This window comes from Lithobates pipiens, unplaced genomic scaffold (genome assembly GCF_037356315.1).
Source record: "Lithobates pipiens isolate NorthernLeopardFrog02 unplaced genomic scaffold, aLitPip1_a1.2 Scaffold_16, whole genome shotgun sequence".
Taxonomy (NCBI): Eukaryota; Metazoa; Chordata; class Amphibia; order Anura; family Ranidae; genus Lithobates; species Lithobates pipiens.
Genome location: NW_027507748.1, coordinates 385,245,084 through 385,260,912, shown reverse-complemented (window position 1 = coordinate 385,260,912; position 15,829 = coordinate 385,245,084). Strand labels below are relative to the sequence as shown.

Below are 15,829 nucleotides of genomic sequence, written 5' to 3'. Positions count from 1 at the left end.
GCGTCATTTTTGCTCGTAGAACGTCTGAAGGTACTACATCAATGTTGGTGCTCTGTATGTGGCCAGGCTGTGTAAAAGTCTCACACATGTGGTATCGCCGTACTCGGGAAGAGTAGCAGAATGTATTTTGGGGTGTAATTTGTTGTATGCATATGCTGTGTGTGAGAAATAACCTGATAATATGACAATTTAGTAAAAAAAAATAAAAAAATAAAAAAAATCTTCATTTTGCTAAGAATTGTGGGAAAAAATGACAACTTAAAAAAACTCACCATGCTACTTACTTAATACCTTGGAATGTCTACTTTGTAAAAAGGGGTCATTTGGGGGGTATTTGTACTTTCCTGACTTGTTAGTGTCTCAAGAAATGAGGTACACCTGATGTACTGAAGGCCTCATCAGAAGTGATCAATTTTCAGTGATTGGCACCATAGTTTGTAGACTCTATAACTTTCACAAAGACCAAATAATATATACTAATGTGGGTTATTTTTACCAAAGATATGTAGCAGTATAAATTTTAGCCAAAATTTATGAAGAAAAATTACTAATTAGCAAAAATTTATGACAGAAACGAAGAAAAAGGCATTTTTTTCACAAAATTTACGTTTTATTTTATTTATAGCACAAAAAATAAAAAACCCACTAGTGATTAAATACCACTAAAAGAAAGCTCTATTTGTGTGGAAAAAAAGGAAGCAAGTTTCATATGGATACAGTGTTGGATGACTGAGTAATTGTCATTCAAACTGTGAGAGCGCTGAAAGCTGAAAATTGGTCTGGTCAGGAAGGGGGTGTAACTGCACTGTATTGAAGTGGTTAAGCCCTGTACACATGGGCAGAATGTCGGGAGACATTTGCCAGTACAAAAAATACCAGCCAACATTCTGCGTATGTCGGTCTGTCTGTCAGGAGCCTTCCATCGGACGTGCATGCTGGAAAACCAGCAGCCAACTGACTCCAAATCAGAGCTCTCAGCCAATGGCAGAGAGCACTGATCGGAGTGTTCTGGCTAGGGGTCATTCCCCTGACAGAACACAACAGGTCAGTGGGGGAGGTTGCTGAACTAACCTCACATGGTTAGTACAATGTCTCTGACCGGAGCTGGGTTGCACTAAAAAAATGTATAGTTTGTACCTGTCTTTAAGGGCAGCAGGAAAAAAAAAACAGGGATAGCAATAAGTACACTAACAATGGCCCATAAATTAATATCCAATGAGTACAGTATATGATATTTTTTTTTAGTTTTTGTGGTGAAAGGAACATATGTAACTTCGGAACAAATGAGGCTTAAAGTAAATCTTAAACAACTGGATGACAATTAGTTTGCTAAAGCACAGTGCATCATAAACATTTTTAATCTTTTGTACATCTCAATGCAGCTGAACTCCATCAGTCACTTCCTGTCTACATGCACCCGCTCCATTGTTGGCTGCATGTTATTGATCTGGACTAATTCACAACGCGTGACATTGGTGGCTTATGACTGTGTCAGCATGGTCAATTGTAACAGGGTGAAATCACAAGAGCACAACTGAAAGCCAGTTGGCACCTCCTAATAGGAAGTGCCTAAACAAGGACCTTTGTGGAAGAATCAGCAAATTATCATTTTTTGAAACCTGCACATTTGAAAAGGCTAAAAAAAAGCCTATGGAATTACATGTTAAACCTTGTATGAGGTTTTCGTTATTGAGTTTACATCCACTTAAAATTTCTACAGGAAGACTGCAATCTATGACAATTTCACTTGATTAACCACTTCCTGACCGGCGCACGACGATGTACGTCGGCAGAATGGCATGGGCAGGCAAATTGACGTGCAGGTACATCCATTTTAAATTGCCACGGGTCCAGCGGACTCTATCGCCGTGGGGATACCCACGATCGTCTCATGGGAGGCTGAACAGGGAGATGCGGAAGTAAACAGCATCTCCCCGTTCTGCCTAGCAACAAATGACACTGATCTCTGCTCCCTCTGATTGGAGCAGAGATCAGTGTTCGCTAACACACAGCCATGCCCTGCACAGTTAGTAACACGCCCCTAGGACACACTTAATCCATACACTGCCACCCCCTGGTTAACCCCTTCACTGCCAGTGTCATTTACACAGGAATCGCACTGATCAGGATAGCACTGATTGCTGTATAAATGACAATAGTCCCAAAAATGTGTCAAAAATTCCGATGTGTCCGCCATAGTGTCGTAGTCACAATAAAAAATGCTGATCGCCACCATTACTAGTAAAAAAAAAAAATTAATAATAAAAATGCCATAAAACTATCCCCTATTTTGTAAACGCTATAAATTTTGCGCAAACCAATCAATAAGCGCTTATTGCGATTTTTTTATTTTTTTTTACCAAAAATTTGTAGAAGAATACGTATCGGCCTTAACTGAGGAAATAAATGTTTTTTTATATATTTTTGGGGGATATTTATTATAGCAAAAAGTAAAAAATAATGTGTTTTTTTTCAAAATTGTCGCTCTTTTTTTGTTTATAGCGCAAAAAATAAAAACCGCAGGGGTGATCAAATACCAACAAAAGAAAGCTGTATTTGTGGGGAAAAAAAGGACATCAATTTTGTTTAGGAGCCACGTCACATGACCACAAAATTGTCAGTTAAAGCGACGCAAAAAGTGGTCTGGTCTTAAGCCAGCAAAATGGTCCGGTCTGAAAGTGGATAACCAAAACCGGAAATGTTTCAGCCATTGGAATGTTTCCTTTGCAATTATAATAACCAATGCTTAAGGATTTTCAACAGCTGAATATAGTCACTATTATCTCTTTATATTTCACCCCTTCCAAATTTAGTATCACAGTTTAGCCAAGCTCCTGTAATGCTACAACAGCTGTCCAGGATATAAAAAAAATATATAAACAAGTATATAGCCTGTTACAGGATATCCATGGTAAGGGTGCAGTGATTGTGCATCCTCTTGCCATACTGATGTCAACCCACGTGATCTTTAGCAATGCTGGTAGACTGAGTAGGATCCCCTAAAAGGAGCACTCCTTCCAAATTGTTTTTCCAATATTACCAGCAGTAAGACAGACAAAGAAGGATCTATGCAATGAATTGTAAAGAAATGCCTAGATTTTCTTTAACCACTTCCAGTCTTAGCCGATTATCTCTTTAAGCACTGTCACACTTTCAATGACAATTACTCAGGCATGCAACACTGTATCCAAATGAAAATATAATTTTATATATTCTTTTTGAGACAGAGAGAGCTTTCTTTTGGTGATATGTAATTACCACTGCGTTTTTTTTTTATTTATTTTTTTGCTATATAAACAAAAAAAATGTAAAAAAATTTGAAAAGAAAAGTATTTCGTTCCCCCGACGGAAACAGTCCGATGGAGACCACACACAGTCGGAATATCCAACAAAACGGTCTGATCGGACACATTCCGTCGGAATCTCCGACCGTGTGTACAAGGGCTTACTGGTGTGGCAGTGATCATGGATGGATATATATATATATATATAATATATATATATAAAATATGAATGGACAGGAAACAGAGGCTCCTCTTCATTCATAACTGAGCATTGCAAGCATTTCACATGATTCAAGGTGGACATACACCTGGGTGAAAATTCCACAAATTATTTGTTCACTCACATTGGATTTTCATTTCAAGAGACTGTGTTCACTTACTTTGTTTTTTGTGTTTGGAGACTAATATGAGATGTTTATATATATATATATATATATATATATATATACACACTCTGTTTTCACTATTTTTATTGTTTAGCGTGGCAACTTATGTTATATTTAAATGCAAATTAAACAATTTCTGGCAATAAAAATTTGAGGTCAGATTTTATCCCTACATTAAAAATAAAAGCAACAATGGTGTGGGGTTACCCCCAAATCCATATCAGACCCATGAGCTCCCACTGCTGTCTATCACAGCCAGTGAGCCAATCAGGGCAGAGACTGAGCGAAGCCAAGCTGCGGCTGTGTGTGAATGGACACGCAGAGCCGTGGTTCAGAAGTGAGTCCGCTAGGGTGCCACCATTGCAAGCTGCTTGTCCTGGGGGCAGAGCCAGATTAAGAACATCATGGGCCTGGTGCTGAGGATTTTGGTGGGGCCTTTTATAAACAATAAATAAATAAAAATGCAAAAATTTTTTGTTATAACAAATTAAATTAAAGAGAGAGAGGGAGGATGAGAGAGAGAAAGGGGATGAAAGATGTGTGAGGGGTAAGGGAGGGAAGATGATAGAGAAAGGGGGGGATGAGAGAAAGAGGATGCACAGGAGCATGTGTGGGAATGACATCAACACAGCCTGGCCAAGGCAAGTGACCGAAGGCACAGAACCCAGAAGGAAGACCGGGTGAAGATGGAAGTGCCCGGGCCCCGCCGGATTGATCACAGCACAGCACTGGAGGGTTCAGTCTGACAATTTAAGTGTACCCTAATGTGCTAATAGAGAAATATTTGGGCTCAGATGGTGCAAAAAATCAGTCACTGTATAGTCTCTATTTGAGTATGAGTATTTTAAAATGTCAATAACAATAGCATTTGTAATAATACAGGGGGAGCACCGTCGGCAGCAACAGTCTTGAGAGGAGAAGCAGGGCATGTGCTAATATGCTGAGCATACTTGTACATTATGGCATAACCTAGCCTCTAAAAATTAGTAATATTAGAAAAGTTTACTACCGCTTTAATATCACAGGAGCCTCTCATGGGGCCCCCTACTGACCCTGTGGCCCTTCGGCAGTGCCTAAGTGCATAGTTGTCAACATTTCAAAAATATTTTCAGGGACTTTTTTTTTACAAGTGCTATATTTAGAGTAGCTGACATCCCTTATGTTCCTCTATACATCACAATAGTAATTACAAAATTAAATAAGTACTAATAACTGGGCAGAACAAATATGAGGACTGTGAGATTTCCTTTAGTTGGACTGACAAAAGTGTGCCCATTCTAGAGCTGGTAACATTGAGGATATTCAGTATAATTTTAAAGAACAGTTTTTGTGGGTAAGAGGCATAGGGGAGGAGTATGGATGGTATAAAAGTGGGAAATATGTGCAGGTGAGGGAGAGGAATGGAGGGTCTAACAGTGGGCATTATGTACATGAGAGGCGTGCAGAGGGTATGGCAGAAGGCACTATGTATAGAAGAGGAGTGTGAAGGGTATGACAGTGGGCAGTATGCACAGCAGAGGAGTGTAGAGGGTATGACATTGGGCACTATGTATAAGAGAAGAGTGTGGAGGGTATGACAGTGAGCAATATGTATAGGAGTGTGGAGGGTATGACAGTGAGCACTATGTACAGGAGAGAAGTGTAGAGAGTATGACAGTAAGCAGCAATTTCAGGAGAGGAGTGTGGTGGGAGGGTATGACGGTGGGCACTATGTATAGGAGAGGAGTATGGAGGGTATGACAGTGAGTAGTATGTACAGGAGAGGAGTGTGGAGGGTATGACGGTGGGCACTATGTATAGGAGAGGAGTGTGGAGGGTACGACAGTGGGCACTATGTACAGGAGAGTAGTGTATGACAGCAGGCACTATGTACAAGAGAGGAGGAGTGTGAAGGGTATGACAGTGGGCAGTATGCACAGCAGAGGAGTGTGGAGGGTATGACAGTGAGCAGTATGTACAGGAGAGAAGTGTGGAGAGTATGACAGTGGGCACTATGTAAAGGAGAGAAGTGTGGAGAGTATGACAGTGGGCACTATGTAAAGGAGAGAGTGTGGAGAGTATGACAGTGGGCACTATGTATAGGAGAGAAGTTCGGAGAGTATGACAATGGGCACTATGTATAGGAGAGGAGGATGAAGTAATCTGGGAAGGAAAAATGTAAAGGTTTGTGGAAGGATGTTTAGGGACTGCGTAGTGGTTAAGCGGGCCATACATGGATTGAAATTACACCAATTAAGCAGAGACCAGCCATAGTCGATCTATGTATGGGCTAGCTGGTTTTACACAGGTCAACCTATTAAGTGACTTGAGTACAACCAGCCTGTCAGGTTTTCCCCAAAACAATCAGTGCTGCCAGCTATAGTTAGCAACACTAATCATTGTATTCACTGGCAGAACACAATAACACTGCGGGAGTGATTGCCCCATTCACAGGTCAGCAGGTGAGAGGGTGTGTAGGGACAGGCTGGGGAGAGATACTAGTCAGTCCCTGGGTAGGCACTGGTTAATATCAGAGCCAGATACACACAGGTTACATACGCCACGATCGTTAGAGCGAGAGCAATAATTATAGCACTAGACCTCTGTAACTCTAAACAGATAACCTGTAAAAAAATTGAAAGCATCGCTTAGTACACAACAAAAAATCGTGCTAACTTTAATGTTTTTTTTTATGAATGAAACAGTTTCTTTCCAAAAAAAAGTTTGAAAAATTGCTGTGCAAATATAGTGTAACATAAAAAGTTGCAAAGGCCACCATTTTATTCCATAGGGTGTCTGCTAAAACAATATATAATGCTTGAGGGTTCTGAGTAATTTTCTAGCATAAAAAAAATGATGATTTTTACATGTAGGAGAGAAGTCTCAGAATGGGCCTGGGTGGCAAGGGGTTAATTATCATAAGTAATATACAAATAATTATTATGAGCACTGTGAGTTCATCCTCTCAGTCTGCTGCAATGTTCCAGCTTGTATTTAACCACTTTCAGACCGGACCAATTTGCTGGTCAAAGACCAGACCACTTTTTGCGATTCGGCACTGCATCGCTTTAACTGACAATTGCGCGGTCGTGCGACGTGGCTCCCAAACAAAATTGACGTCCTTTTTTCCCACAAATAGAGCTTTCTTTTGGTGGTATTTGATCACCCCTGCAGTTTTTATTTTTTGCGCTATAAACAAAAATAGAGCGACAATTTTGAAAAAAACGCATTATTTTTTACTTTTTGTTATAATAAATATCCCCCAAAAATATATAAAAAAAACATTTTTTTCCCTCAATTTAGGCCGATACGTATTCTTCTACATATTTTTGGTAAAAAAAATCGCAATAAGCGATTATTGATTGGTTTGCGCAAAAGTTATAGCGTTTACAAAATAGGGATAGTTTTATAGCATTTTTATTAATAATTTTTTATTATTTTTTTTTTTACTAGTAATGTCGGCGATCTGCGATTTTTATTGTGACTGCGACATTGTCGGGGACCCATCGGACATTTTTGACACATTTTTGGGACCATTGTCATTTATACAGTAATCACTGCTATATAAATGCAGTGATTCCTGTGTAAATGACACTGGCAGTGAAAGGGTTAACCTGTGGGTGGCAGTGTAGGGGTTAAGTGTTCCTAGGGGTGTGTTACTAACTGTGGGGGGGTTGGGCTTTCATTTATTGTACACTGATCTCTGCTCCAATCACATGGAGCAGAGATCAGCGTCACTAGTTGCTAGGCAGAATGGGAAAATGTTGTTTATACAGCATTTCCTCCATTCGGCCGCTCCGTGAGACGATCGCGGGGATGCCCGCGGCGATCGAGTCCGCGGGTCCCGCGACCGGACTCACGGGGGTCCCGACCAGCGCGGCGGCGCGCTCCCGATGGCACGGCGGCAACGAATATTGGACGTACATGTACACCAATATGCCTGCCCGTGCCATTCTGTCGACGTACATCGTCGTGCGCTGTTCGGGAAGTGGTTAAACTGGCCGCTCTGTATGTAGCTTCTGACAGGCTACGCAAGGAGCCCCGTATCTCCGGAACCATAGATGATAGCTGCCCCATATTTTAACCAGTGCTGGAGTGGGTCTTTAGCTACATACCCCCCAAACGTGGGGTATCTGTGACTCCTGATTGCCGAGCTACAATCCTCAAAGTCAATCTTTTTTTTTTCTTTTCTTTTTTTTTACTTTTTTACTTTTTTGGGGGGGCAAATGGGCCTATCTTGAGAAAGGAGCCTGGAGCTGCAGCTCCAATAGCCCCTATGTTAATCCGGCCCTGCTGGGGGCACTTGGCAGGAGGGAGGGGCCAGGAGCACCAGCTTGTGACCCAAGAAGAGAAGGATTGGAGATGCTTTGTGCATCCCTGTGCATGACATGTTTGTTATTTTTTTTTAATTGCCTTTACAATTACTTCAATTACTTCAAATTATCTCCAATGCTCTCACATGGTAAAAGTAGTTAGTAATAGTCAGCAGCAAGGGCTTAAAGTGGTTGTAAACCTCTAAAATGAAATATGAACAAAGCATACAGTATCCCTCTATTGTGTGTTCTTGTCTCAGTTAAGAGCACTAAGTACAATTTCTGTCTGCTGCCTCATTCCTTAACATGAATCACTTCTGACAAGTTTTCCTGACACCAAGAGAAAACAGGTGACAGGGCAGGGAGCTCCAGCACACAGCTCATGATTGAAAACCTCAACTCTATTCCTGTATGCTGTGTGAAGGGAGGTGTGTCCCTTCCCTCCAATCAGCTCTCAAAGCTTTCCTCACTAAGCCAGTTTAGCAGAAACCATCCAATTTTTGGTCCATGTGTACAGCTGTCTGTTCAAAAGAAGCCAGTCTAACAACTAGCTTCTGTCACACAGTAATGCTGGGAAATTAGCAGTATACAATGTCTCAGTGGGTGTGACCCCCCTGCATCAACATTGCTTGTGTTAATGCAGGGACCTGTCCAGGTATTTTCTTTTTGTTCAGCCAGATAGAATGGAGAAAAAAAAATTGTATGTGTGTACACAGCTTAATTTTATGTGTGTGCACAGCTTAATTCTAAAGGCAGAACGCTTTCTAATATAACTGTATCTGAATTATTTTCTTCATACTGGCTAATATATTTAATTGTTTGTAACTTTTTTACAAAAGCAGTTATCATAGCATTTGGTGCTAATAGATTATTTTCAAATGCATGTTTTTGTCTTCAAGGTCTATGGATTGGAATGTTTAGTGCAGCATTTCTTCAAACTGTCATCTATTTATTGTATATCTTTCTAATGAACTGGCACAAGGCATGTGAAGAGGTAATGAACATTAAAAAAAATGCAGATGTTGTTATTCCTGCTAAGCTTCTAGAATACCACCTCAACCTAATCATTGTATTATTAATGGGGAGATGGAAAGGTGACAGTAAAAAGCAAAAATTTAATTTGCTCCCTTATCTTGCTGCTCACCTGCTGGAGACCCCTGAAAGCTGTGCAAGATCCAACCCAACATTATATTGGAGTTTACATATGTCTGTAAGCAGGCCCAAGGTACCAAGTCAGGGAGAGAATACACACAGATGTGGTTGTTATTATTTGGCTTGTACTTTTATGTATAAGAAAACATTAACTCGTGTTGACAATTCTTGAAGGCACTAATATAAGGCATTGCAAAAGTTTCATACACGCAGTGCCTGTATCACCAGAGGATTGTTTCCTCTGGAGGCATGGTGGTGTGCACTGCACTGGGATGGCACTGTAATGGTGCTAGTAAGAGCCCCAAGATATAAATCCAGTTAGCAGGATGTTTCCTCCTTGCCGGCATTATGCCTGTGCTAACCCTACTTGCCAGGAACCTTTCCGTGCACTAATCTCTTTCCTTAACCAGGGGGTATCTGTCCTTCACCTAACACCCTCTCTAGTCCTGCCCGAATGACACAGAGGACCCTATATAAGATTCCCAGTCAAGATGGGGGCCTGAGATCTCCAGATGTTGCAGTGTTCAATCAGAGTTGGCCTCTCTGAGAGACCCTGAAGGAGTCCATAAGGGGACTATTTCCCTTATCGTGCTCCTCAACCCTTGTACAATGGCACAGTGCCACCTACAGGCTGGAGGGGAACCTACACATGCCCACACATTTAACAACCCCCCAACCCAACCTCACCCAACAGTGCTAAGGCCTGCTGAAGTACCTCCACGCTCAAAAGTATTAGGTTTCTTCAGTGTGAACAGGGATGTGACGTCTTGGGGACTCATAGAACTACTGGGAATTGCCTGAACTTGATGCTATTGCCTGGTATTTGCCAGATTTCACCTGCAGCATCTTTTCAGATACTTTTCAGATTTCACCGGCAGCATCAATAGCTGATAATATCTCAGAATTTAAAGTGGTTGTATACTCTTTTTTGTAACTTTTACCTACAGGAAAGCCTATAATAAGGCTTACCTGTAGGTAAAAAAAAATCTCCTAAACCTGTACGGTTTAGGAGATATTCCCCTCGGTATGCGCCGCTGACTGCAGCGGCGCATGCGCACGAGGGAAGTCTCGGCCTGAAAATCCGGCAGTGGCCGGCGGCCGGAAAGAAATCTCCCGCGCGTATGCGCGGGAGTGACGATATCGCGGCTCCGGCCACTCACAGCGCCGGAGCCGCAATACCCGGGAGAAACGCCGAGGGAGCATGTCAGCTCCCTCGGCGTGGATCGTGCCAGATGTCGGGGCCTCGTTCTAAGGTAAGTATTTCATAATGAGCTAGTATGCGGTGCATACTAGCTCATTATGCCTTTTGCTTTGCAGGTGTTAAAAAAAAAAAATAGCGGGTTTACTACCGCTTTAAGCCAACCATTAAAGTGTATCTAAACCTAAAGTGGTTCTAAAGGCTACATTTTTACCTTGATGCATTTTTTTTGAATTAAGGTTAAAAAAATTTTAGGCATTAAGTTTAGCCCCTCACACCTACCCCCCTTATATTTACCCGAGCCCTCATTTGATCCAGCTCTGTGCATATCTACAGCTCTTCTCTCTCCTCACTTCTGGGTCTCGCTGGCTTTGCTGGGGCACTGGGAGTCATTGTTCCCAGTGCTGTCAATCATAGCCAGTAACAAGGGGGCAGGGCCACATCCCACTGTCTATGTCAATGGAGACAGCAGCGGGGCTCAGGAGCTAGCATGCACAAGTTCCTATTGGGACAGGACAGGAGGAGCCAGGAGCGCTGGCAGGGGATCAGAGAAGAGGAGCTTTGGGGCCATTCTGTACAATTCCTTTTCACAGAGCAGATAAGCATAGAGATGTTTATTATTTTTTTTTTTTTAAAGATCCTTTACAATCACTTTAAAAAGCAAAAAATGTATTGTATTGCCGCTTACCAGTCCTTGAGTTGTAGTGACTGCATTCGTTTCTATTTTTCCAGATTTTTTTTTCCTTTCACCTGATGATCCTGCTAATAACACACTTCCAGCTCTAGTATGACAAAGTCCACTCACTGTACCATATCTATGGAAAAGCAATGTTGTCACCCTAGGCTGTTTTTTTTCATTTGAACTACATTTCTTCCTCTCCTTGTCTCCATTTCATAGGTTTGGATATACTTTAAAGGCTAATGCTGGCCATACACTACACGAAAAATTGACCAAACCCATTTTCAAAAATGAACATTTGGTCGTGAGAACAAACAATGGTGCCATCATATAATGACCGATAAATCATTCAGTGGGCATACATGAATGCATTTTTTGTTTGTTTCTGTTTTTTTACATATACCTAGTGCAAGCAGTTCAGATGGTAAACTCATTAACCTTTCATTTATCGTTCGTTAGGCAGAAAATTTCCAAACTTGTCCTTCATTTTTTTTTTGGCTCAAAAACGTCCCAACGATTACCGATTTTGTGCCCATTAACTGGCGAAAAACGAACGAATTGGCCAAATGACTGGATTTCGGAAGATTTTTCGTATAGTGTATGGCCAGCATTAGTTTTTTTCTAAAAAATGTTTCTAAATTCTGGCTTCCCTAAGTACCAATATAAAATGAATGTACTTCTGTATACTACTTTTAGCTTTCTATGTTTTTTAGTACATCCTTACCCGAGCCTCCAGCTTACGCTATAGAAAATTCATGACTATAGAGCAAGCTGTAACAAAAGTAATTAATTAAAGTAAAAGTAATACCAATTAATGGTACAATGGAATATAGGGGAGCTGGAATTTAGTAAAAAAAAAAAGGCCTTTAAGCACACAATTCTGCTCTTGTTAGTAAACTGCTGTAGAAAGTAGGGAGCCCTGTATATGAAGACCCCACCAACCTTTCCCTTTGCACATAGTATGATGGGTTATTATTTGTACTTACTATACCTAATTATAAATTTCACCTTGCAAGGCTAGACTAAGAGCTGGAGTGAAACCAATGAAAGTCTCTGATACCAGAATTTCAAAAACAGATATTTCGAAATCTACTCCATTTGATTTGGTGGAAAGTAGTAAGTTGACCACACAAAAGAGTGAATGTGTTGCTGTATTATTTGATAAATGGTAAAAATACAGTTATTTTTTTGTAAAATTATGGAAGAGTAAATAATGAGACTATGTAAGGTTTGATTGGCCATTATAGTTTAGATGCCTATTAGTACTTTTATTAAACTTTACTGTAATGGCTTTGCTAGCCCTGGATACATACCAAAGACGTATGTGCAAAGTCCCTATTTTAAAAGTCTAGGCAGGTAAAAAAAAAAATCTCCCTAGAAAAAAAAAGCATTTGATCCTTTATCAGCTCAGGGGCACGGTGCAAACAATTTTACTGACTTTTCCTAGCACTCAGGTAGGCTTTAAAGCCTAACTCCATATGTACTGTGACTGGCCTAAAACTCATAGCTCCCAACTGTCCCTGATTTTGAGAGACTGTCCCTGATTTGAGCAATGTCCCTCTGTCCCTCATTCTTCCTCATTTGTCCCTCATTTTGGTCAGATCTATATAGCTGTATATAAAATGCACTTTTTATTTTTCAAAAAGTGTTTCCCATTGCTAAACCTTTCATCTGATTTCTAAATTGCTGCAGCTGTACATTTTAAAAAACAATATAAAGGAATAGTAGTGGTAATAAAAATCCCTTGTGGATTTAAAGTGGTTGTAGACCCTTACAACACACTTTGACCTACAGGTAAGCCTAGATTAAGGCTTACCTGTAGGTCCAAGAAATATCTCCTAAACCTACACGGTTTAGGAGATATTTGCCGAAAGACAGGCACCGCTGTCTATGGCGCATGCACCTGACAGCGGCGCGCAGGCGCACTGAGCGTGCCGCGGTCAACGGCGATATGCCGCGAGTGGCGGCTCCCGTGTGCATGCGCGGGAGTGACGTCACCGTGGCTTCGCCGAATTTCAGCAGCGGAGCAGCGAGACCCACCGAGGAGGTGGATGCGGCGGACTACAGGAGACAGCGGTTACTTCGCTGGCTCCTGTGTCAGGTAAGTGACACATAATGGACTACTATGCGATGCATAGTAGTCCGTTATGCTTTACCTTTGCAGGGAATGAAAGAGGAGGTAAACTCATCAGGGTTTACTTCCTCTTTAAGTAACCTTTTTTGGGATTAATTCTCCTTTAAAGAGGTGTGGCAGGGGGCATGTCCTATGCCTACATACGTTTGATAGTAGGTGTCCCTCATTCCCATCTCAAAATGTTGGGAGGTATGCAAAACCTATAAACTATAACTATTTCCTTCACTGGCAGATGTGCCTGGTGGGAGTGCTGTATTGACTGCTACATACAGTATACAGTGCTGTTTCCAGTGGCAGGACAGGGACTTTACATCCTTCTCCTGGAAAGAAAATCAAGTCGGGCTGAGCACTACTCAGCCATTCACAGGCAGCCATGTATTCTATGAATGAATACAAAGCTTCTTCTGGCTGAGGCAGAAAGTGGGACATCATCCGCCTGCCTTTTTTTGCCAATAGGCAGGCTTCTTAAAACAGAAGAGACATACAAGGTTTCTTACCTGCCTGCCTGCACTCAGGGCTGCTGTGAGAAATTGTGGGGCCCCATACAGCCCCCCCCCCCCCATTTAAAACAACATTTTCACTAAAAATATATTTAGATCATGATTGGCGGACACAAACACAAAATAACATACATACAGTGCCTTGCGAAAGTATTCGGCCCCCTTGAACTTTTCAACCTTTTGCCACATTTCAGGCTTCAAACATAAAGATATAAAATTTTAATTTTTTGTGAAGAATCACCAACAAGTGGGACAAAATTGTGAAGTGGAACGAAATCTATTTAAACTTTTTTAGCAAATAAAAAACTGAAAATTATTCGGCCCCTTTACTTTCAGTGCAGCAAACTCACTCCAGAAGTTCAGCGAGGATCCCTGAATGATCCAATGTTGTCCTAAATGACTGATGGTGATTAATAGAATCCACCTGTGTGTAATCAAGTCTCTGTATAAATGCATTTTTTTTCATTTTTTTCATTTTTTTATTAGTTAAAAAAGTTTCAAAAATCCAATAGATTTCGTTCCAATTCACAATTGTGTCCCACTTGTTGGTGATTCTTCACAAAAAATAAAATTTTTATATCTTTATGCTTGAAGCCTGAAATGTGGCAAAAAGTTGAAAAGTTCAAAGGGGCCGAATACGTTCGCAAGGGACTGTAATTCCTGCTAAATCTAAAAGATAAAACTGTATTGAGGTAATAAAAAAAGCTCTGTGTGTGAGTGAAGTCTTGGGGCTCATTCACATGGATGCTGTGGCATGTACAGTTTGAATCAGTTTTTTTTTTTTATATGTGGGACATGGGAGGTGGAAATTGCAGGAAATTATCTCCTGTGCATCTTTCCCTGCAGCAACTTAAAGCCAGTGGGAAAGAGAGGAGGACAACCTAGCTTTTAGCTGCTACATTGCGAGACACACAGGGGATCCATTCCTGTAATTCCCCTCGCCCCCTCACCACACCGACCACCCCCTCTCCTACCAACATCCAATTGCCCTGCTGCCTGCACCAGGTATATGGGGACTGGTGCTATCCCCTTATTGGCATCCCTGCCTACACTGTACACTGAGCTCTTGTGTAACCCCGTGTACAATGTTGGCATCTGCCAAGATGAATGAACTCCCCCGCATGCACAGGAATGACATCATCTCGGCCCAGCCAAAGATCAAAAATCAGAAGAGGCTTGGGGAGAAGATTTCCAAGACTGGTGAGGAACTCTTGATAACCATATTACCTGAGTAGAGTTGAGTAGAGTTCCAATTTAATGCCTTGATTACATTTCACAGAAATTGAAGATATGGAAAAGAATGAAATATGCCTACAAATAGGGGGAAAAGGATGAAATAAACTGTGCTAAGAAAACCAAATAGATGGCTGAAAAGCTAAATTCCCACCATTCAATCTGGAGCTGCAATTCTCATGTATAACATTAAAGAGGAAGTAAAGGCAACATTTTTTTTTAAAAAACACACCCTGTAAGGCAAAGGCATAATAAGCTAGTAGGCATAGCTTACTAGCTCATTATGAATAACTTACCTGAGAACGAAGCCCCCGCCATGCCGCTGCCATGTATCCTGGAGCTACTTCCGGGTCTCGCTGCTCCGGCGCTGTGATTCGCCGGAGCCGCGATGACGTCACTCCTGCGCATGGGAGCCGACACGAGCGGCATATCACCGCAATCTGCGGCCTACCCAGTGCGCCTGCGCGCCGCTGTCTACGGCGCATACGCCGTAGACAGCAGTGGCTGCCTTTTTGTAAATATCTCATAAACCGTATAGGTTTAGGAGATATTTCTTGGACCTACAGTTAAGCCTTAATCTAGGCTTACCTGTAGGTCAAAGTGGTTTGTAAGGGTTTACAACCACTTTAATACGAAAACAGAAATTTAGTTGCGCTACCCATATAATTCTAAATATATATATATATATATAATCAAGGTTAACATATAAGAACCACCTATTATCAAATAACATGAAAAAGTCCTGTGTATATCATCCCAATGAGTGAAAAATTATGATAAAAATTGAAAATTAATAAAAAAAAAAAATCGATAATTAGACTAATTGTTATGACCCAAAAAATTGTGTCCACAAATTATGAATCAATAGAAAATGCACATAAATATTTGTGAAAAGAGAGAAAAAACACACATATAGTCCATAAAGTGTACAAAATAAACAAATTCCAAATCAAAGAAATTATGAACAATAT

The 15,829-nt window shown here is 41.1% G+C and overlaps 1 protein-coding gene across 1 annotated transcript in view; it reads left to right on the top strand.

Annotated features, from left to right (window-relative positions):
* LOC143983031 (multidrug and toxin extrusion protein 2-like) overlaps window positions 1–15,829 on the top strand; it is a 292,152-nt gene that overhangs the window by 273,880 nt on the left and 2,443 nt on the right. The window contains exons 15-16 of the mRNA XM_077482258.1: window positions 8,862–8,956; window positions 12,008–12,107. Of these exons, the coding sequence (XP_077338384.1) occupies window positions 8,862–8,956; window positions 12,008–12,107 (195 nt within the window). The remainder of the gene's footprint in view (window positions 1–8,861; window positions 8,957–12,007; window positions 12,108–15,829) is intronic.